Genomic DNA, 25,326 nt, shown 5'->3' with positions numbered 1-25,326 from the left:
GGGCTCGATAACAAAACGAGCTCTATTTCAGGTTCGGGCTCGGGCTTGTTAAGGCTCAGCTCGTTCGAGCTTTTAATCGAGCCGATCACAGATAGCTCTCGAGCCTCTGGGCTTGTTTACACCCCAACTTGTTGGTGGTAGAAAAGTATCTGTAAAAATATCTGATTTTTAATAAAAAAATTAAAAGGTGGTTCTATATTCTATTCTATGTCTCAATTTTATAATTGGTTTTTTAACAGGCGTATAAGTTATTTTTTTATTATTTTCTTGTGGGGTTCTCTGTACTCTTTTCATCTCAGCAAGTTAGCATCAAATATATTTGTATTGTTAAGATATAGGTGACAATAAAAATATGGCCCATGATAAAGTAAGTACCAACTTGCTTATTCAATGGGATTCAATTCTAAATTCAGGGGTGTCTTTGATAATTTATGTACTCATGTATAAGCTTGAAAAAATGTGTTCTTATATCTTAACAATAAACAATGCAATTACTATTTAAACCATCAAAAATTGGTTTCCTAAACCTAATGCCAAAGGACTAACTTCTAAACCATGAAAATTGATTTGTAAATAGGCCTATATTAGAATTGATATGGGTATGTTATTTAAAAAAAGATTAACATATATCTATCGAATTTAAAAAAAAAAAATACACGTGCCCCTCAAAATTACAGGTCCTGTGCGGCGGTCCCCCCACGCCATAAAGCCCGCCCATGGATATCTTGTAACGTTTTCATAACCATCTTCGCAACCACAAAGGAAAGTTTAGTGTCAAACTACTATTCTCTCTAGTTAATAATGACTTTCATAATTGTATCAAGGTTTGGCTAGATACGTTTATAGTATATGCATGTTATTTTCAACTAGTGTTGTTTTATGTTATAGTCATTTCCTCATTTTGGAATTCATTTCTTATTATACCCCTCGTGTTCGCTCCCCCCCCCCCCAATTTGCGGGTTGCGATGAATGTATCAATGACGAATAAATAAAGAGCCATGGTCATTTTTTAGTCTCCTATCAACCAAGATGAAGAAAGAAGATGAGGGGTGGGTAATCCGATGTGAATTCTGGACCAAGAAAGAAAAGAGGAGGTGTGTTTGGTAACACCTAACACTAATTTAATTTGATAAGTTTACATGTAGATATATTTAGTTGCAAGTGAGATATCTTTAAAGACAAATTTGATGTCACGTCATCACACAACCAAATTTTAAATCGGTTTGATACATCTAAAGTGAATTATTTCAATACATCAGGTTTAGCACACTTTGATGTAGTTAAAAGATGTCAGTAATTTAAAGAGTTCGTTTATTTGGAATTATAATTTTAATCCAAAAGTCTCTGTAGGCGATGGCCTTTTTGCTTAGCATCGGGTGTTTATACCCCAACAAATGGTGTATGTTCAAGTCTTACAAGGTGAGCATTAAATGGATTTTATGAGTAAACAGTAGAAGAGGGTGGGGTGTTTAACGTCCAAAAAATACAAAATATGTATCAATTGGGAACACATGAAACATAGATTTTTTTTTTGTTAATAATAATAGCAGCTATGTATCAATCAGGAACACTAGAACATAGTTTTTTTTTTTTTTTGTTAATAATAATAGAAGCTAAATGAACACCACAATAAAAAGTCATTTAAGTTAGCTGTCTTCAATAGAAGAATACCAAGTCATATAACAAAAGTGCTTGTTATACATAAAGAAAATAAATTAAATAAAAATAATGAAAATATCTTCAGTAGAAGAATACCAAGCCATATAACAAAATTGCTTGTTATACATAAAGAAAATAAATTAAATTAAATATAAAATAATGAAAATGATTAAATAAAAATAATGAAAATGTCCATAGCTGATTTAATATAATAATTGGGTCAATTTTAGGTAAGAATTTGAAAATTTGAAACTGAATCAAAATAGAATTTAAAAAACGAATAAACCGACTTATGAGAAAACAAAATAAATAATATATATAAATAAAAACTATATGTATTTTTTATGAAAAAAAAATATATTATATATATCATCTGAATTCGAATATATAAGGTTTAAAAATCATTAATTCAAAATTGATTCCAAAACTGAATTTGGAACTCTGTTCGGGTGCAAACTCAATTCGAAAACAACTTTTAATTCAAATTTGGTTCGACTTTATTTTTAATTTCAAATATGTAAATTATATTTTAATGCAAGAGGCATCGCTAGACAATTTAAAAAAAAAATAATAAAGTATTTAAGAGAAGTAAATTAAATATTTGCTTCCCATCTTTGAATATTAGCTTCATATTCATACCAAAAAAAAATTACAGTATTTAAGAGAAGTAAATTAAATATTTGCTTCCCATCTTTGAAAATTAGCTTCATATTCATACCTAATATCTACATTTTATGTTATTTTCCCACTAATATCTCCATTTTATTTTTTTTCCCAGATTCTAGAACACAAAAAATAAAAAATAAAAAAATCTTTGCAAGCTTTGTGATCACATGTAAAGATATTAATGTTGCAAGTGGACGTGGAACCCCATGATTGGTCAGGAGTTGATAAGAAACATATGTTCAAAAATCGTTACGTTTTTGCATTCATATATCTATCTTCACGTATCATATCTTGATACATACTATTACCATTCACAATAACCATTTCTTCAAAACAAACTCTCATTAACAACAATGGCATCAATTGCTGGTGTTAGCCTCTCAATTCCAAGAGTCTTGGCCAACCCATCATCGGACTCACCCAGGATCATTTCGGGCCTAAAGCCCACATGTGTCAAGATGCCCACCATCATGACATCCGGTAGGATGTACTTGATGCCAGTGAGGGCCGCCCCTGAGGGTCTGTCAGAGAAAATAGACGCTAGCATCAAGAGCGCTCAGGAGTCGTGTGCGGATGACCCCGCCAGCGGTGAATGTGTGGCGGCTTGGGATGAGGTGGAGGAGTTGAGTGCGGCGTCTAGCCATGCTCGTGACAAGGCTAAAGACTCGGACCCTTTGGAGACTTACTGCAAGGACAACCCTGAGACCGATGAGTGTCGTACTTACGAGTAATTGATGGTGTTACGTCGGGTAATATTGTTATGTGGATGATTTTATGTATGGTGTGGACAATTGAATTACAACGGTCGATCTAGATATGTTATGTATGATGAAAACATGTTATATTAATAACTCAATCATATATACCATAATTATATTTGTTACATGATGATTTGATATGTAGTTGGTTTGTATATATATCATAATTACATGATTTGATATGTACTTGGTTTGTGTTATCTTATCCAAGTCATCTGCCTCATGGATTAAAAAAAATAGATTAATTATATAGTAAGACCCAAATAAAATGGTTTAATAATATAAAAAATACAACCGATAACAAATCTAAACAAAGGGTGCATTATCGATTTCTATTAAAGTGTGAAGTCATATGGCCCTATAAAGAATTGACTTCAGCTACTAAAATCAAATCACACGTAGCAGACAATCAATTTATTTACATATATACAATTTCTAAGATTGGGGAATAGTGCCAGGCAGATATACAATTTCAAGATGGGGGAATAGTGCCAGGCAGCTGCCTGGCACTCCCCCATTGGACCAACATCTTTTTTGTTTTATATTCGTTTTAAAATTACGATTTCGCCCTTCATTAAAAATAAAATTATGTTTTCGCCCCCACTTCAAAATAAAATTACGTTTTTGTCCTTCGCTCAAAATTACGATTTTGCCATCGGTTCAAAATTATGATTTTCTCCCCAGATTACAACTACAATTTTGGCCCCAGTTCAAAATAAATTTTTGCTTTCGCCCAAACTAAAAATGACGATTTCGCATTTTTGCTCCTTTCAAAAATTATTATTTCGCCTTAAGTTTAAAATTATGTTTTTGCCCGGTTCAAAATAAAACTATGCTTTTGCCCCCTATTCAAAATTACGATTTTGCCATCAGTTCAAAATTTTGAATTTGCCCGAGTTCAAATTAAAAATATAGTTTTGTCCCCAGCTTAAAATAACGATTTTGTCCTTAGTGCAAAATTATAGTACGATTTTGTCTCCGGTTCAAATTTATAGTATTGCCACCACTTTAACTTTTGGCAAATTATGATTTTACCCAAGTCAACAAATACAACTTTGCCCTCAGTTCAAATTATAGTATTGCTATCGTTTTAGTTTTTTTAGCAAAATTATAAAAGTTTTTTTTATATTAGTTTACTGGATTTAATTTTTTTCCATGTCAAGGAGCTTACTAAAACTCACTCATTAACCCTTACAAGCTACAGTTTTGCCCTGAGCTCTGAACTACGGTCTTGTCATCGTTTTAGTTTTTTTTTCCTAACAAAACAATAATAATGTTTTTTTAATTGATTGATAATTATTCGGCCATCGCCCTGCAACGCGGGCGGTGGCATTAACTAGTTCGAATACATATTATTATGTCGGTTTAGTTAATTAATTGACTCATTGATGTTCTAATTCTTTTATACTGAATCTTCCAAAAAGTTCCGATGCCAATAGAAAGGATCTAAAAGCCGGAAGAAAGTGCTGCAAGACGTGCTTTTTTCTACCGTGTGGAGAATATAGAAGGCGAGAAATGATGCAATTTTTAACATCCCCTTCTTGGTCACAAAGGTGGGGGGAAGGCGTTAAGGACGATTCCTTCTTATGGTTAAAATGTGTAGGAACTAGGTTCACTTTTTATTAAAATCTATATATATTAATAAAGGAGATGATTTGGGCTATTTGTCTTTGAATGGTGGAGCCATTTTGCTGATGTGGCATATTATGGTGTAAGTATATGGTGATTTTGGAGGGAATCCATCTAAATTCACTATTAGGTAACTTTGGACGCGGGATCCGGAATAATTCGGGTCGGACTTTGGGTACTTTATATTCTTTTTTTTTCTTATTCTTCCTTCTCACGCCATTCAATCCTTATACCAGAGTTCTTTCTGAAACCCTAATTGCTCTCACGGCATTGCATCGTGCTCCTTCTAAAACCCTAACTGCGAATAAAATCATCAGATCCAGTCCATTGATCCTTCGTGTGGTTAAAGGTTTGCTTTTTTATACGTTCTTATTTAGGATCTTTATTGTTCATATATGTTCATCGTGAATGAAATTTCTGAAGGTATTGTGATGTGGTTGCTGGCATCGAACCAGATCCAGTCATCCGCATTGCCACCTGGCAGCGGCGGTTTACAACAAGTCTGGTGTTCATCGGACCAGATCCAGTCATCCATGGTTAATGTTGCAGGTCGGGATTCGAACTTGCGGAACATTCAAAACATGTCTGGTGTTCATCAAATATTATAGGGAATACAATAGGTCCTGATTATTTTGTAAATCAAAGGCGGTTGATAGAAGGAAGACAACAACTTATTTTAAATAGATGATATTTCTAATAGATATGGTGTGGTGTTATTTTTTTCGTTACTTTGATGCTATTTTCAGGGAGTTAAGAGTAGAAGATGGAGTTTTAGGAATCATGTCAAATACAATATAAGACGGGTATATGTTTTTATTTAATTTGGTTAGATCGACTTAAGGAATATGTTTTATGTTCAAATTCACGAAGATGAATGATTAGTTTTGAGTTTTGGATGATGAAATGTTGGGTTTTTTTTTTTTTGAAATTATTATGTGGTTTTGATTATGTTAATGGTGCAATTGGTTGTTCGTATCTTTTTAGGTTCTTTTACTCCTTTTTATTTATTTTATTCTCATGGATTGTTTTAGTGTGAATCTTGAAAGGATATTTATAACTTTATTGAAGACTTATCTTGAAGATGTGATTTTTTTTTTGCAATGTGTATATGCACTTTATTGAGATTCATTTGCGTTGGGTGTGCCTAAAGTGGATGCGAGCCAGAAGCTTCCTGAGATTGAATTGGTCGGACAAGCCTCCGAAACTCTACAACATATGTTTCATGAGATACCATTGTGGGTTAAGAATCCAGATATTGATCGGGTATGTAATTCGCCGGTGAATACTATCCTACTTTTTAATCGGTGAATACACGTTGTAATGAACATATGATATGTAGAATTACCTAATTGTAAATTCCATCTTATAAATTACAAGTATTTTGACAATTCCTTTTTTTTCTTTTTCAGAATAATGGTCGAACATCCTGTGACAGAAATGATATCGTCAGTTGAATTACCTAATTGTAAATTCCATCTTATTAATTACAAGTATTTTGACAATTCCTTTTTTTCTTTTTTTCAGAATAATGGTCGAGCATCCTGTGACGGAAATGATGTCATCAGTTGACTTGATATAGGAACAAATTTGGGTAGCTATGGGTGAGAAACTCTGTTACCTTACACACTGAGCAATATAAACTATCAACTCATCGCCATCTTTAATGATCAATTATCTTCATTACTTTATGTATGTGATGATATGATGTGATATGTTCTTCCATTCTTTTCTTGCATTTCTGATGATAAACCTGTAGAATCAGTTAATCGTTTGTATCTAGATCTGTGTGAATATGAGTTCGATTAATAACATCATCGAGACAGTGAACGTTGCAAGAATCGCTATAGTTTTTCACTAAAAGTTGCGTACAACTGACCTCTATCAGGTGTGTTGTTTTATTTACGGTTTTTGTATTCGTTTTTTTGTACAAATATGGTGGTGAAGCTTGATAATATGTGCTTCCCGTTGATTGTGTGAGTTTTATGGTATTTGTGAACTATTTTACTTGCTATGTGATGATTCAGATAGTTTGTTCACTATTTTGTTATGATGTTTGTGTGTGATTAATTGCCTGAAATTAAAGATGTTGTTGATGCTAAAGAAATTTGTTTGTTTTTTGATATACTTTTTAAGGTTTCTGAAATTATTGATTGATGGACCACTTATTTTTAGTAATTTTGCTTTCTATTTTTTATGAGAATTGAGAAAATGTAAAAAAAAAGGTATTTTGATTAAGACTTTGACAGTCAGGTGATTTGAAACTTTTAAGATTGTTTGGCAATTAGCATGTATCGGCAACCTAGTGATGTTGTATATGGAAGAGATGCCATATCAAAGAAAAACTTGAGAAGTTTGACGCAGCTGATCTTGATTGACAGATCGGATGCTAGAGTGCTCGGTCTATCCAAGTAAAAAGAGGTTTGAGGACCCTTTGGCATACCTTCAAAAAACGCCCAAGTTGCTTTAAAATATGGTAATGGTCAATTCAATTGCAATAGAACGATTAGTCGCTGCACAAATGGATTTCCCTGTACAGGTAGTATGGCCCAAATCAAGGGTCTTTGGCTACAAGTAAGATGTTATGCACCAATTACTTTTTTTTCATTTTAAGATCCTGCATTATTATTACTATTATTCAAGTGTCCCCCTTTCTAACAGTTATAAGCCTCTGCAGAATCAGGAGAAATGACCCGAATATCAAAGGAACGATTGTGTTTGATTCCAATAGCACAATTATGATTCAGATTAGATTAGATAAATTGACCCGAATCTCAAATGGTTTTCGTTGTCGTTACTGCTGCAAATTCAACTGCTCTAAAATCTTCCAAAGAAATTCAAGCAGCAATGCAGATTTCAAGGAGGAATGCTTTAGGTTCATTGATGAACAAACCACCCGATGCCCCATTGGATGATTTCACAATCATGAAGGTATGTAACACCTTGCCCATACCAAAAAATAAATGAATAGTTAGGTAAAATGGCAATATGATCGATAATTTAATATTTTATAGGAAGCATTAAGAGTAAAAGACGAAGATCTGCAAAATTTAGCAAGAGATATTCGTGCTGAAAAGTTAACTGAGACAGCTGAAGCAGCAGAGAGTGCTGCATCTGCAGCTCATATGCTGGATGAGCAACAGAGGATCCCAACTTCTGAAGTTGATCACTTTAAGAAAGAGTTGGAAAAACAAGCCGGGTCCTACAGTATAATGGTCATTTTTATGGATTCTGCAAGTTGCTACCGCGGTTAGTCTTCTTTTTATGGTTCCGGGGTTGCTGTTTTGTTGCTTGGTCAGGCCGTATACTTACAGTCAGGGTTAATATGGTAAAAATGGCTGCCGGTACTATGAAGATCTGCAGCATTAACTGGTACAATATCAAGCATGTTTGGGTGTTGTACATGTTCACTGCCCGTTGTGTTTTAATGTGGCTGGATCTTATATGCTAGATCGGTAATAAGCGTTGGTTGCATCAAGACGTGTTTGGCTGCTGCTGCACTGTTTTTTTCTGTGCATCTCTTATGCTGCCTGGTTATGATGAAAGCTGGCACTTGTGGATCCACAACCTGCTATCCGATTTTAAGAAAATGGAGGTGGTGCTGCTAAGGTTATTAATTATGATGGTCATGTTTGTGTCGGCTGCTAAAATGGGGTGTACACTACTGGATGCAAAGAATATGCTGCTGTGTCTGGGGCCTGATTTTGTGACTCAGTTGAAGGATTGGGTTTTAAAAGTCCTTACATGTTTGCTGTTGCTGATCAAGATGAAGGTCAATCACATCTACTGGTTCATAGTTTCGGGGTACGGGATTAGGTCCAAAATCTGCATGTTAATAGGAGTTACAACCTTCATTCATAGGGGTATGTTATTCTAGATAGTTGGCTTCGATGAGTTTGGGTTCCGGGTTTGTTGTGCCAGGTTTTGGACTCCGAACTTAGCTGCTGAGATTTGGTACCAGGTCTGTGATATCCGTCGTTGCTGCTGTTACCATAAAGAAGGACATGATGGCGATTGCGAATATGGTGGCAACTTTCATATGTTGGTGTTTGGAGTAGTGCAGATTTTTATGTCACAGATACCGGATTTGCATAGCATGGTTTTAGTGTCTGCTGTTCAGCCACAATGTCGTTTAGTTACTCTTCTATTGGTTTGGGGCTCGGTTTCGCTCAAGTAATAGGTACAAACCCCTTTCATATCCTTATCCCCACTTGGGGTTTTATGGGTGTTTGATGTTATGAAAATTGAAAGTGATTATCTTATTACAGTTTTTTCGTATGACAATTCCTTTCAAAACGCAATGACAGACAACCTGTAATCAAATCGCATGTTCTGATTATTTGAAAACCGTAGAAAATGGCAATATTGTTGGGAGCGTTATAGGAGTCCTGGCTGTCAGTGTAGCTAATAAGTTATGGCTAACTTTTCAAGCACTTCGAGACATAGCATTCGCGTATCCGTATGCTCTTATTCTCTTAGAAATTCAGGTTATTAATTTGTTATTTATTATCAAGTTAAAGTTGATCTTCAATTTTGGTATACACATGTTAAAGATAAAGCTTTTGGTGTATTAAAGGATAATGTGAAGTCCCCACCAGCAGAAAACAGTATTACTAAACGGGTTTCCGCAATTGCTATGGTTGTGACGGCTATTTTCTACCTTGGGTGTGGATGTTTCGGGTATGCTGCATTTGGAAATGATACACCAGGAAACCTCTTGACAGGATTCGGGTTTTATGAACCGTATTGGCTTATCAGCTTTGCTAATCCATGCATTCTAATATATATGCTAGGAGGATATCAGGTAAACCTTCATTACTTCACATCAACATTGTCACTCTTTTGACTTTTTAGGTCAAATTAATAACTTTCAAGTTTCAAAGGATATGGGTTTTGATAAAGCTTCTATAGAAAAAAATTCTTATGAAAGATTGAGGTTTCTTTAAATAATAAAAACTGTAGCTGATAGTTTGACCTTTGAAGTCAAACTGTTATTTGCTATCAGACTTTTAAGGTCAAAACTATCACTTTTCATACTGAAACTCATATGGGCATTTATCAAATTTTCCAGACCAAAATTATCTCACATATTTGTATTTATAAGATTATCAAATAGTGAACTTTCTACCTTCTGGTTTGACGTTAAAATTCATAGTGTTTCTTTTAACAACTTTATGTTCTACTTGACCTTAAGTAAATTTCTTTTATTTGTAAATAAATAAACAATGACCAACACAATTCTTTCGGTTTTTTAACAGTTATACAGCCAGCCAATATTTGCATCGGTTTTAAACAGTTATACACCCAGCCAGTATAGGCATGTGATGATTTTAATCTGTTTGTAGAGCGTGATTTTGGGAGGGAATCATTCTAAATATACGGAGGTCCATGATTTATGTTGTAAGAGATGTGGTCCAGCTATTCGATTAAATGCTCACTCGAGATTCACCATTAATTTTGAGGTCAATTTGGTTTTCTTCAATGGTATTTTGGGAAATCGATCTGTAGGTTCGTGTTGATTGTGGTTCTTTATACTTCAAGATTTGGAGGGTGCCCATTTGTATTTTCTTTTGTACGATGATTTAAAAGATTCTTTTACACATTACAAATACATGTTAGGTGGCTTTCAATTCTTTTCATTTGTTTTTATTAAAAACTTTTGAATCAAAGATTCAAAGATAGAGGTGTTGTTGAATAACTGAGATGTTATATCTTATCAAATGAATGAAAATCATGCGAAATGGGCTGAAGTAAACTGCCATTTATTTGAGCAATCCAACAGTTGCGGCGGTGACAAGGAATACGTTTCCGGCCACCCTTTTTTCCGTTGAAGTTGAAGTTCTGGTCAACTTCTGCTTCTGGTAAGTTCATCTTAACTTGCATGATTTTTTTTTTCAAGTATAATGGTTTATTTGGATATGATTGAGGCTATATTTGTTGTTTGATAAACTGATGAGTATCGTCATGTTTGTGCTCAGCAGATTACACATATGTGATGAAGACCGGCCTCTACAGCAACTTTGTTCTACAGTGTGGCTGTTCGAAACCCTGGTGCGTTTCGGTTTTATGGATTGATTCGGTTTTATATCTTGAGGTGATTCAAGTATTTTCATGAACATTCCAAACTTCTACTTTTGATTAAGCATTTAATCAAACGTGAGAGGTTTTTTCCAACTATTAAGGAATATGGATTTTGTTACAACTACATAGGATTCTGTAACAAAAGTTAAAATTAGAAAAAACGATAACTACCACATGTTAGTCAACTTTGTTAGTTGATTATTATTATTATTATTATTATAGTTTTTAACGATAATTAAGAAAGGGTAAGAACGTTTTAGATTTAATCCAAATGTGAATGCGGAACTAATGCCATGATCTGGTCAAAATGAAATATATCATATTAAAAACGCTTTTTTAACTCATATAAATCAATTTATTTTGTAAGGAATATCATACAACCCTATTACATATTTAGTCTTCTTTTATTTTATATTTGTTAACAATTCCAGTTGCACTATTTGGTAAAAACCTCTGAATTCAATGTGCTTAAGATCTATAGTTTAGTTCTGAAATGATTTTGTAAGTTCTTGGCCAAGCAAAAGTTTAGCATCATATACCAAGTACTTGGCTAAGCAAAGGATGGGTAAAAAGAAACTGCAATTGGTTGGTTCTGTTGTCATTCTTTTGGCTTGACGAAGTTTCAGGACCTTTATCTCTCATTTCCACCTTTGGCGCATATATTGATCAGCTGATGCGTAGCAATGCTTTATTAATCATATTGCATCTAAAGAATTTTGGTGTGGGGTAAGCTTATTATAGAATCTATTATAAATGCGCATGTTTCTTGAAAATGATTTTATTATTGTTTCAGAGGCACACCATAATAAATGACAATAGATGGGGTTGGGGTGCAGGTGAATGGTCTGAGTTTGAGGTAAAATTGGTTTGTGAAGATCTGCGAGCTGCAATGATTTATGCATGGGTCTGCAACACATATCGCTCAAGGCCACATGTTTTATGTTTGAAATTCACAAGCATGTGGATGCTATGTCGCTTTACGAAGAGTAAAAACCATAGATGGTGTCAAACCTAAAGTTGTTGTAGGTGATATACAGTTGCATCATGTACCAATAAAAAAAAGGTGTCATCTACAGTTTCATCATGTACCAATAAAAAAAAAGGTATTCCTAACTTTCGTGAGTTGTAGGTTCTAGATAGGTTTGACTAACTTTCATGCCTCATATTTCACAAAGTAATGTACCTGGTGCTTTTTATGTGACTACCTTGCCTATAATTCCATGTTCAAGTGTGGGGCAATTATGTGGGCATCCAAGAAGCAACGTATCTTATTTTAAGGATTCTTGTGAATGGTGTACTTCAACTACACAACACCTTCTAAAGAGGTTGAAGTTCAAGAAGATTATGATGAATTGCTTGATATCTTTTATGAAGCTGATGTCACTAATGAGATGTCAAAAATGAGATGTCATAAAAAGTCGTGGGTGATAGTTTTGTTATTACCGTTCTTCGTTGCAAATTATTTCATCTACACATATCAATTAGTGTAAAAAATAACATAAATCAATAAAACATTTGTAAAAACATATTTTATGTCATTTTATGACATACACATGTCAAGAATAAGTATAATGTACTTCACGGCTTAACGTACGTTAACGTACGCGACAAATTTACGCACGTTAATATGAAAATCACGCACGTACAAAACTGATAAAACCTAATCACGCTTTCAGCAACTTGGATATAATCACGCATACATGTGTGTAATCACGCATGGGATTTTGATCAAATATATAATCACGCACGTTATAAACTTAATCACGCATGTTGTTTTTCGTCGCGTACGTTAACGTACGTTAAGCAGTTTTGTACGTTAACCTTTCTCCACATGTCAATTAGTGTAAAAAATAACATAAATCAATAAAACATTTGTAAAAACATATTTTATGTCATTTTATGATATAAATCTATCAATTCAAATTAAATTTTTCTACCCGCGAAGTTCGCGGGTGATAACCTAGTATATTACAAAATATATAATAACGAGACTATCGTTATTTGTGGGAAACTATTCTAGTACAATACCGGTTACATAAACTAAGTAAATACAAGTAATATACAATTTAATTGTACCAATCTTGATCCAAGTCGATGTCTTTAGAAGAACTGCAACCGCACCTTCTTGTACGAAACTCCGCTGCAAGACAAGCAAAATATGGTTGACGCTTTTGGTTGAGGCACGTGTTCGACACGCTTCCCTTAAAACAGATTCCGCGCCTCCTCTCAGACGGTCTGTCTCCCAGGGTACAACAACCGGAACAGTATGTGTACTGCCGGAGATGGCACTCACGCCCGAGATCACACCGGGTATCAGGGTGTTTAGAATTGTTGATGGAAATATGAAGTTGTGAATAATTTAGAGAATGCTCTTCTCTAAAATCTCATAAGATGTAGAGATTACTCTTGAGTATCTTTCCTTATCCTCAAATGAATAAACAATATTCATTTTATAAAGAGATACATCAAGACTCATTCAACCCCTTAATGTTTGTCATAAACAAGGTCATTAATCTTGTAATTAACAAGATAATTAATCTTGTAATAACAAGAGTTTAAACTCTAAATTAATGGATATTAAGTGGTAGTAAAAACAAAACTGCCATTCAACTTATGGCACCAGTGGAAACCGTCTAACATTAACTCTCTAGTAAGTAGACTGGTTTGAACGGTCTAGTGCGCATGCAGGCGCGCCTTAGTTGAGCCTACACTACGCTTCCGCGGAGACACACCTTTTTGCACCACGAGCTAATTGGATGCCACTACGCATACCAGGACGCCACCTGGTTATGTGCCATCCATATTCGTGCGCCACTTGCAGTCTTCGCCATAGCCAATGACGTGCGCCATGCGCCATGCCAAGGCATCCACCTACGCCACCCAAGGGTGCGCTATAAGCGGACCCGCCATGTATCTGACCACGCGCTCATGGGCAAAAATACAAAGGCGGCGTGCGAAGTTCAAAACGCACCACATTGGGCTTATAGCCCACATCACGCGCGCATATGTGCAGGTGCGGTGCACCCTTTGGTCCCCACTAGTGTTTGCCTTCAAGGAGTGCTCCTCCTTATATACCACTTTAAGTTTTGTCATTCCACCTATGTGGGACAAGGTGACAAATCTCAATCCATTTTTCTCATCTTTGTTTGTTCCAAACATACAACTTCAAGCTTCGATATCTCATTCATCTTAGCTCTATTTGGACATAGTTTGAACACAAACCCATAAATAATTATTTATACAACACATATATAAATATTATTGATGTCCAAAATATTTAGTGAAAACTCATTTTCACTAAATTTCCAACAATCCCCCACATGAATGGAGATCGATGAAAACACCCAAAATTCCCCGATAAAACCTCGACAGTCGAGTATTGCAGGATAGGTAGGTTTTGCCTTTGAACCTTCCTTTGTGAAGCATACTTAGTCTACTATGGTTTTGTAGACGTGATGTCCTTGAACAACCCCCCATTTGTGTAAACGACAATATACATTCACACAATACTTTCCCTAGCCGGGCCATCCCCTCACTATCGTGTCCTATAATGGTCATGGAACACTTTCCTGGTTCTGCGGGAGCTCTAGGAATTATGCCCTAATTCCATTCGAAGCGACCACACTTCTCTCCAACATAGGTGATTTCCCTTTAAATCATTAAAAGCATTATGGTTTACTATATGATTTACACAAATCATAAAACCACATATTATGCTTAACCTCACAACAATGTCACTGAATATTATAGGAATGGACTAGGACGTATTTAAACACTCTTTTATAGTTTTAAGGGGATATATGAAACATATAAACTAGCTCATATATAAACATATATATTAGCTACGCCCCCACAGTGACTACCCTTCGGTTCATGATTAAGTTGGCCTATTGAACCTAGATCTTGGGATCTCCAGTCAACTAGGTTAGGTTTCCCTCATGTCCCTTTTTCCATGGCTTTAGTCCTATTCCACAACCTGATCTCTTATCAACCCACTGGTTGTTGGATCCAAAATTATCTTTGACTTCGCTAAGTCACCAACGATAATTTAAATTGCGATCAGTTGTTCTAACGTGTTCTTGACTCACTAGTCACTTTTGCCTTTTAGTCAATTCATAAGACTTATAACTCGTGATCTCAACCTGGATCCAATTATGTACCTTGTCTTAGAATGACATGAAACTCAATTCATGGCTGGACACGTTTTCACCATGTCTTTGGTGTGTCATGACTGACATCTTACTAGATTTTGAATCTAACCAATTGGCATTTGAGTCCAATCTACTCGATTGACTCCATATAACCATTGTGTACTCCACTTGGTCATGCATTTGCAATATATGCAAGTCACCCCCACATTTAAGTGTAACTGGATAGCATCCAAATGGGGTGATGAAAGGTTCTCCCTTTCATTTCGAGTTTGAGAAAACTTCTCAACTACTATTTCCACATTCAAATGCAAGTCACCCCCACATTTAAGTGTAATTGGATAACATCCAAATGGGGTGATGAAAGGTTCTCCCTTTCATTTCGAGTTTGAGAAAACTTCTCAACTACCATTTCTTCATACCCTAAAGGGTTTGTTTCTTAAATGGTTCCTCCTCCCACATTGCTTGCATTTTAATGAAGTTATATTTATAGTTTTGTTTATCACAAAATTCGTTCTTGTGTCATCACATATTTTGAATGTTTAAAGTTAATTTAATCTCCGTCGAGCATATAAATTAACAAGTATTAGTCTAGCATGCTTTAGACCACAATACTCTAGCATGTGAACAGAAGATGCATCATTCTGAATCTTCACAACCTTAAGAGATAACGCACTATCTCTTTCGAACATTCGTTTCTTAGTTTAGACACAATAATGAAATTTATTTCACCATTCCAAAACCATCGGTTTTTAGGAAGGCCTCAAAACCATAGTTAACTCCATCCATTAGGATCATAACCCGTTTGCCTTTTTTTCTCCAAGGCTTCACCTTTGACTTCCTAAAGACTTAAACATAAGTCTTAATCCAAGTCACTTTGATGAAAAATCTTTGTATAAAATCACTTGAGTCTTGAGATATTGCCAATTAGATTGACTCTCAACAACAAAGCATTCACGTATGCCTATAGTGATATATACATTTACATTGTTGTTTCATTAATACCATGTATTGGGATACTCTCCCAAATTGAGGACGAAGCCTCCACATAGTTTAAGCAACATTGATGGTGGTAGAAGCATCTACAAGTCCATCACTATTGTAAATTTCCGTTAATAAATTTGCTAAATTTATTAAAATCATTTACAATGATAACATATATTTCTTTCATATGTTATATTCTTTGAAAACTTACATGTGCATTTCCATATTGATGCTCTCAACTTAGATGACATATCTTGTTTTCGTGCATTTCATCTCAAACCATGCACCACGTTTCTCACGAACTTGTTATACGTTTGATGTTTGATGTTTGATTTGTGACTTATTACATAAGTCATGATCACAACCCGCTTGTTGTGTCCGTGTAAATTAATTTTTACACTTTGTACCAAAATGTGTATCCTTTTGACAACTTATTAGTAGTCAAAATAACGGATACACCAATGATATCTAAACATCAAATTCCAAAGTGTTATTATTTTCAACACACTTTAGAACGAAATAAACGCAATTACATCGTTCTGTCATGTTTTAAGGTACTCCCTCAATGGAACACGTATAACTTGTTTCGTCTTGAAACTCTAAACTTGAATAATCACAAGTTGTCCAAAAAATATAAAGTTGTTTACAATTAACTACTCGCAAGTAATTGAGCAACTTATTATATTTATAACAACATCGAGTTGTTTTTCCCCAAATAGTCTATCCGAAACTATTATATGGTTGAAGACGTTATACTTCTCGTGGAAGTATCGAATCACTTATACTTTGCAAAGACATGTTTTATTCGTTCAAAACATTTCTCATTTTTGCAAGTGTTTTAATATTAAACTATATATTTACGTTTTGATTACAAATCAAGACAATAAACCTTATAATAGTTTAATAAATAAAACAATTTCAAACTCGCTCGTTTGAAAATAAAACGAATACACATCGTTTTAATAAATGGTTTATCATATTCAAACCATTTCTAACCGATGTTAGATAATAACGATTACCAATCGTTAAAATGAGTGGTTTGTATGATAACCAATTCTAATATGCTAATTAGAATTTAAATGTTTAACAAACATTCAAAATATTCGGTTTTTATAAAGTAAACCGGTTCTAACGCGCTCGTTAGAAATAAAACGAATACAATTATTCACTTTTGGTTTAAATGGACGTTTTCTAACACGCTCGTTAGAAATGAACACAAATCTTTTCTAACACGCTCGTTAGAAAATATATAAAACGATTACAAATCATCTTAAATAGTTTATCATAGTTAACCCGGTTCTAACCCGCTCGTTAGAAATTAACGATTGCAAATCGCTAAAATAGTTGGTTATAAGATAAACTAATTCTAATACGCTCATTAGAAAATTAAACGATTATTTATTGTCATAAGCCGTTTTGGTTTATATAAAATAAACGTTTTCTAACCCGCTTGTTAGAAATAAATAATTGACAAAGTCGTTAAATCGTTTCTAACACGCTCGTTAGAAAATAAACAACTATCAAACTCTTTAAATCGTTTCTAACACGATCGTTAAAAGTAATCGATTACAAAATTTGTTTCGAAGTTTATAAAAAATATAAACTATTTCTAACACGCTCATTAGAAATAAACAAATAAAAATCGTTTAAACGTATGTGGAAAAAATCCGTTTCTAACTCACTCATTAGAAATTAAATAGTTTAGACAAAACCGTTACAAGGTTTATTATCCAAAATAACTGTCTCCAACACGCCCGTTGGTAATTATTTGAAATAATAATATTTTCTAACACGCTCGTTAGAAAATCTAAACGTATATTTTCTAGCACGCTCGTTAGAAAATCTAATCGTCTTTTAACAAGTCAGTTTTACACAATCATCGTATCTAACACGCTCATTAGATATAAAAGATAAAAGATGATATTAAAACTTATTATTCTATAAAATTCTAACACGCTCGTTAGAGATAAAAAGTTTTAATCTTGTTATTCTTTCAACATCAACATTTATTTCTAACACGCTCGTTAGAAAATATTAAAACTTTTTATTTTATAAAATAATTACTTTCTAATATGCTAATTAGAAAATCAATATATTTCAAGACATTTGAAACCAAAATTAATATACCAATTAAAGTTTCTAACCGTTTTAAAACAAAGTGTAAGAATACATAAATGTTTTAAAATTTGTAATTTTTTTTAAATAATTATTTTTCTAATACACTCATTAGAAAATATATGTGTTTCAAGACATTTGAAACCACTATTATTTTACCAAATTACATCTAACATTCTCCTTAGAGAATTTCCATGGTTCATACACATTTTATGGGCTTACAAAAATTACCAATTTCTAATTCGCTCATTAGAAAAATTAGTATTCCAACCATTCGAAATACATATTAATTTTTGTATAAAGTTCGTGTTATCTAAACATGAACAAAACCCATTATCTTCTTGAATCGAATTGTACGGTTTTATAACACGGTATTCGGATTAAAAATTGTACTCCAATCATCAAAATTAATCCGACTCATTGTACTAAATAAATATTTCCCAAAATATTTATAAGATTTTAGCAAAATCTCAATTAAAATTTTAACTTTCGTGAACCTAAATTCTCGTAGAGAAGGGATTTAAGATTGTAGCAACAATCTTCACGAAAGTCTGTTTTAAGATTGTAGGAACTAGGTTCACTTTTTATTAAAATATATTACAAAATATATAATAACGAGACTATCGTTATTTGTGGGAAACTATTCTAGTACAATACCGGTTACATAAACTAAGTAAATAAAAGTAATATACAATTTAATTGTACCAATCTTGATCCAAGTCGATGTCTTTAGAAGAACTGCAACCGCACCTTCTTGTACGAAACTCCGCTGCAAGACAAGCAAAATATGGTTGACGCTTTTGGTTGAGGCACGTGTTCGACACGCTTCCCTTAAAACAGATTCCGCGCCTCCTCTCAGACGGTCTGTCTCCCAGGGTACAACAACCGGAACAGTATGTGTACTGCCGGAGATGGCACTCACGCCCGAGATCACACCGGGTATCAGGGTGTTTAGAATTGTTGATGGAAATATGAAGTTGTGAATAATTTAGAGAATGCTCTTCTCTAAAATCTCATAAGATGTAGAGATTACTCTTGAGTATCTTTCCTTATCCTCAAATGAATAAACAATATTCATTTTATAAAGAGATACATCAAGACTCATTCAACCCCTTAATGTTTGTCATAAACAAGGTCATTAATCTTGTAATTAACAAGATAATTAATCTTGTAATAACAAGAGTTTAAACTCTAAATTAATGGATATTAAGTGGTAGTAAAAACAAAACTGCCATTCAACTTATGGCACCAGTGGAAACCGTCTAACATTAACTCTCTAGTAAGTAGACTGGTTTGAACGGTCTAGTGCGCATGCAGGCGCGCCTTAGTTGAGCCTACACTACGCTTCCGCGGAGACACACCTTTTTGCACCACGAGCTAATTGGATGCCACTACGCATACCAGGACGCCACCTGGTTATGTGCCATCCATATTCGTGCGCCACTTGCAGTCTTCGCCATAGCCAATGACGTGCGCCATGCGCCATGCCAAGGCATCCACCTACGCCACCCAAGGGTGCGCTATAAGCGGACCCGCCATGTATCTGACCACGCGCTCATGGGCAAAAATACAAAGGCGGCGTGCGAAGTTCAAAACGCACCACATTGGGCTTATAGCCCACATCACGCGCGCATATGTGCAGGTGCGGTGCACCCTTTGGTCCCCACTAGTGTTTGCCTTCAAGGAGTGCTCCTCCTTATATACCACTTTAAGTTTTGTCATTCCACCTATGTGGGACAAGGTGACAAATCTCAATCCATTTTTCTCATCTTTGTTTGTTCCAAACATACAACTTCAAGCTTCGATATCTCATTCATCTTAGCTCTATTTGGACATAGTTTGAACACAAACCCATAAATAATTATTTATACAACACATATATAAATATTATTGATGTCCAAAATATTTAGTGAAAACTCATTTTCACTAAATTTCCAACAAAATGTACATCCCCGTTGGTTAGACTTGAATGGGAGAGATGGTGTAAGTTTAATGTGCGTGATGTGATTTTGTAATTTTTCAGATTGTTATTTGGGAATTCCAGCGTCCAGCTGGCCCGCCTTTCTATTTCTTTAAAAATAGTCGCGTTCTTTTTGGGGTTTTATTTAAGACAACTTGGATTTAATGATGAAAACTATTATATAGTGGCCGATAATAATTCATGCTAACAATGTGATCACTAACATTTGTAACTTTCACTTTCATTGCTGATGGCAATTTAACTAAAAAAAAGTAATTTCATGTGTCCCTAATGAATAGTTAAATGATTTTTTATCCCAATCAAAATATTGCATACATAGTTATCCCCTGTTAGAAACAAAAGTGAAAGATAAGAGAGTTACATATTATAGATATGGATTATTATCAACCAATGAGTAAAAGGTTTAGATTATTAGAATCTAAATTTCTTTATGTAATTAGTCTATTGAACACTTAGTTCTTTTTTCATTTTACATGTCTTTATCATGTAATAGTCTATTGGACACTTGGTTCTTTTTTCATTTCACATATATTTATGCATATCAAGTTTTCTATAACTTTTTGTTCATGCTTTGTTTCCAATCACAATATTTAAAATGTTTGAAACAACATAAACAAAACCCACAAGCATACGTACTAACATCTTTGTTAAAGTCGGATTTTTGTGGCAACGGAAGTGAAGCATAGGAGAGTTAGTGGCCATATTACGTGTACGTATAATCGACCAGGTTAGGTTCATTTGTAAACATTCCCCTTGTAAATTGTGTGAACTAATCCTAGCCCTTGATTATCAGTACACAAGTGTAAATCAATGGACAAGATTTGATATACATTAGTGTATTTTACGATTTGATGATATATATCAATGACCAAGATTTGTTCACTCATTTCACAAATACACTAGTGTTCACTCTAGAACCCCACCCTATAAACTCTAACTTTCTTATGTGATTATTTTGAACGACAAACTAGCTTACTTCTAAATACTTCTATACATGCATATTGTATGAGTTGAACCATCCATCTCATGGTTAAAGGGAAGATACATCCACACCACACCATCTCCTCTACGACTTCATGTAGCTAGTCTATTGTTCTTTTAGTTCTATTTTTTTCATTTTACATATCTTCATGCACATTGAGTTATCTTTAATTTTGTGTTCATGCTTTGTTTCCATTCATTGTGAATTTTTTTCACATGTTAAAACTGAGATAAAGCCAATGTGAGGTAGCCCACTTGGTAGAGGCAAACCTGAGCAAGAGGAAACATTTAAATAATTGGTATAAAGTTGGATAGAAGTAACCTTTGCCGTTAAAAAAAAAAAACTGATTTCCTTAATTTCTTTAGTATCCTAGGAGAAAAGTCATTGCCAAATAAATTTTAGTTCCGTGCTCCTGCGGGTGTTTAGAAGTTCCTGTATCATGGGATATTGATGTCAAACTAATTTATTTGAAAGATCTTTTGCGACTTAAACCATATTTAAATAACATCTAGCTAATCCAACGCTTGAGCTCTATGAAGGTTAAGTATATATGACAATCGATTAAAGAAATAAGACCAACGTTATTAGTTGCGAAACAAATATTGGTTTAGATAAGTTGCCAAGTTAATTGGGAAACAAATATTCAATGCCATAACAAGCCGATCCAAATAAAGGTTGAATAGCACTCATTAAATCCGGTCGCAGTGGCGGACCCAGAAAATAAGGGATGCGAACAAGGGGCTTAACCAAATTTTCATGAGTGTGATCGGGATTTTGCCCTATTAATACACTAAACTCCTTTTTCCAAGAGGAGCGCACCCACCCACCCAGGGCTCTACCTAGGTCCGCGCTTATCCGGTTGACTAGGCGGTTCATGTCCGATTATAAGGAACACGTCAAGCAGGCGTTTCATGTCCGATTATAAGGTAATGCGTAGTGGGGCTTTATATGGCGCCCTTTTCTCTTATAACGCCCTCATAACGCCTGGCACACCATTACGGGCGGCGTTATGAGGCAAAAAAAGTGGGGGAGCGCGATCTATATAGCGCTGGTATGGGGGAAGTTTGCAAAATTTGGACCAATCAAATTTAAGCAGGGTTTTTTATAATTAATTAATAAAATTGAAAATTATTAAATAGGTAATGATGGGTAGGGGCTTTATGACTACGGGCTCTAATGATATAACGCCCCATAAAGCCCCCGTATGACGTGGCACGACACGTGTCGCATAACGCCCCACAAGGGGCTTTATGACTACACATGGCCTAAGAATAATGCAAACAAAAGAAAAACACAGTTAGAAATTTAATTCATATATGCCACTCAAAATATATTAATTATATGGGCCATTATTGAAAATAGAAGAGCAAATCTCTTGCTATTATCAAACACTTTATTAATATCAAACATTGTAGGATTCAGGTTTGTTTCATGTTTCGAGCGTCAAGAGATTTCTGAGAAGCTTCAATAGATCGAGACCTGCTCGTACATTCGTCTGGAACAACAGGGTTCCCAAAAAAGTTGGAATCGTGTCTTGGAGGGCAGAAAAGGACCGCCTTCCTACGCGAAGAACATTAGCGAGGAGGGGCATAACTGTCCCGAATCTTCTATGCCTTTTGTGTGGCGAATGTGAGGAATCGGCGGAGCATCTCTTCGTCTCATGTCATTTTGCCCAGGCTGTTTGGCAGAACATCGCAATGTGGTTTGGAATCCCACCAATTTTTGCTTTCAATTTCATGGATCTTATGGAGCTTCATGGGTTCAATCCTGGGTCGAAAAAGAAAAAAAGGCAATGCATGTTGTGTGCCTTGAGAAACTAAGTTCTTTTTGCTCAAGGACAGTTGCAGCTGAATAAAGTTCTGGATGAAGTCAAGACAATGGCGTATCTTTGGATAAAAAACAAATCGAAGGAGGCATCGCCTTCATTGGAGCAGTGGAGCAGTTCTAATGTTTTTCGTTGACTGTATATTGTTATAATTTTTGGTGAATTCTATGGTGCTTTCCTGTAACTATGGTGCCAAGCATCTTGCTGGATTCTTAATAAAAATTTTATGTCGACCGTTCAAAAAAAAATATATATCAAACATTGTAATTCAAAGACAATAATATGTAACACTAACACCAGGCATTACCATTTAAGTACTTAGCAGCAACAAAATGAGGCTAAAACCACATAAACAATCATGTTTTCCAAACCACATACTCCAAAACCAATAAACAGTTGACTAACAGACCCATATAAATAAAAAAAAAACTCAATACTAGATAAATAATACTAGAACCCTAGAACATATCCATATTGAATGATGCAGTAATAGGCTGAACAGAGCAAGGAAGCTGCCAAGGTTCAAGCAAAGTATCAGGAATTTCAGGAATCTCCAAAGCCAAACCACTAACTTCTTGAGCAATATGCAGAACAGAGTTCAAAGAATGCAACCTCTCAGTCAACTCAGTGAGTTGTGCTCTCAGAACATTATTCTGAGAAGCAGCCCCAACATACATTTGTGTTGCCCCATCAATCTTCTTCACTATTGTATTATTATCATTCTGTAACTGACTAATCTCGGCCAACAACTCATCCACCCGCTGCTGCTTCTTCGCACGCGATCTGCGTGCAGACTCTCGGTTCGATATCATCCTCTTTCTCTTCCTTTCATCAAGATTTGCGTACCTCGGGTCGTTATCAGACCCCGTAGGAGGCAGCTGGTTTTGGTTGTTAGGTGATGCCATCGGCTTATCGAAAGATGAAAAATTCCAATTTCCAATAAGACAGTTAATTAGGGTTTATGAATTGGTTTTAATCGAAAGATGAAGAATTCCAATTTCCAAGTCGGACAGTTAATTAGGGTTTATGAATTGGTTTGGTAATCGAAAGATGAATAATTCCAATTTCCAACCGTTAGGTTTGTGAGGGTATTAGGGCTCAATAATGATGAAATAACAAAATAATTAACGATTTTTTAACTAAAAAATAAGAAAAAACTTAGGGCTGATTCAGTGATTTATGAAATCTCGTGAAACCAGTAGAGAAAAACGACGGAAAACGAGTGAAGAATTCGAATACGACGCATTAGTATAGCATACGTCATGAATAAGAAAAACTCATCTAAACGATTGAAGTATGAGCAATCGAAATCGTGATTTAGACCTTACAGAAACCCTAAATCGAACTTTACGGAAACAGCCGATTCAAACGATCTGCAGAGATTTAGAAACACAAATAATAATTCAAGAGAAAGGATGAAGAAAACAAGAGAGAGAAAGACCTGGAGAGAATAAAGGTAGGTGCGTGAACCAAAAGATTGGGGAAAGAAGGTTAATAAGGTATTCGGGTCATCATTTTATAGGGTGGGAAGAGTGGGTTTGCAGAAATTTTAATGGTATTTTATGATAAGGAGGATGCTGGAAAGACAAATTTACACCTACTTTTTTTGACCAGTCCTTGTGTATTTGTTTACAACAAATATAGCCCCTAACCTTATGTTAACTTTCATTTAGAAAAATTTGAACCCATCTCATTATTGTGAGAACCAAATATCATACCACTAGACGACTAAAATCTGTTTGGATTAGTGTTTTGAATTAGTTTTTTTGGTCCTTTTCTAAAATTGATAGATTGTATTAGATTTAAAAGCCGATTACGATCATTCTTGAATATCATACATATGCATGATAGCATATTCAGAAAAAGATAAATAAATACTACGTAATAAAGCTAGGAAGCTAATTTGGTTGACATGACCGATTTCAAGCTTCATACTAAGACTATGTAGTGGTTTAACTCAATAATGCCCCCATCATGGGGCGTTTTGCGACACGTGACAGTCCAGTCAGCATGGGGCATTATTGAGGGTTATTGCAAAAATGTCGTAGTGGGAATAATGCCCAATAACGCCCCTTTCAATCATTAAACAATTATTTTTTATAGAGAAAAGGATAAAAAAAAAGAAAATAAATAATACACTTGGACCACTCCCATTGGCCACATGCACTTTTCATTTGACCACTTCAGCGTTTTTTTAATAACGCCGGAAACAATTTTTTCAAATAAAAAACGCCGGAAACAATTTTTTCAAATAAAACGCCGGAAAACGCCCGGGTGTAATGGGTGGGGGGCGTGTTTTCGCCTTTTTTTGAATTTAAAAAAAAAAACGCCCCACTACACATGGTCTAAGAATCAAATCAATAAACTTGGTTTTCTCAAACCATAAACCAAAACAAACCTTGAACATACCAAGCAAAGTCGAATTGTTTTGGTTTGAACACTATGGTCGGTTTCGATAGCTTATGAACACCTTAATGTTGCATACACAGGACTCCACTCAA

The 25,326-nt window shown here is 34.8% G+C and overlaps 2 protein-coding genes across 2 annotated transcripts; one reads left to right on the top strand and one right to left on the bottom strand.

Moving 5' to 3' along the window:
- The first annotated feature begins 2,609 nt into the window (after positions 1 to 2,609).
- LOC110864611 (calvin cycle protein CP12-2, chloroplastic) lies at positions 2,610 to 3,216 on the top strand. Its single transcript, XM_022113726.2, has one exon. The coding sequence runs from the start codon at positions 2,679 to 2,681 to the stop codon at positions 3,054 to 3,056; it is 378 nt and encodes a 125-aa protein (XP_021969418.1). The 5' UTR covers positions 2,610 to 2,678; the 3' UTR covers positions 3,057 to 3,216.
- A 19,894-nt stretch (positions 3,217 to 23,110) lies between these two features.
- Positions 23,111 to 24,363, bottom strand: LOC110864612 (bZIP transcription factor 53). Its single transcript, XM_022113727.2, has one exon. It carries the CDS (start codon positions 23,728 to 23,730, stop codon positions 23,284 to 23,286), a length of 447 nt encoding a protein of 148 aa, XP_021969419.1. The 5' UTR covers positions 23,731 to 24,363; the 3' UTR covers positions 23,111 to 23,283.
- Positions 24,364 to 25,326: the final 963 nt, after the last annotated feature.

This window comes from Helianthus annuus, chromosome 6, assembly GCF_002127325.2.
Source record: "Helianthus annuus cultivar XRQ/B chromosome 6, HanXRQr2.0-SUNRISE, whole genome shotgun sequence".
In the NCBI taxonomy this organism is placed as follows: Eukaryota; Viridiplantae; Streptophyta; class Magnoliopsida; order Asterales; family Asteraceae; genus Helianthus; species Helianthus annuus.
The sequence above is the reverse complement of the archived record's forward strand: the minus strand, read 5'-3'. Positions and strand labels throughout refer to the sequence as shown.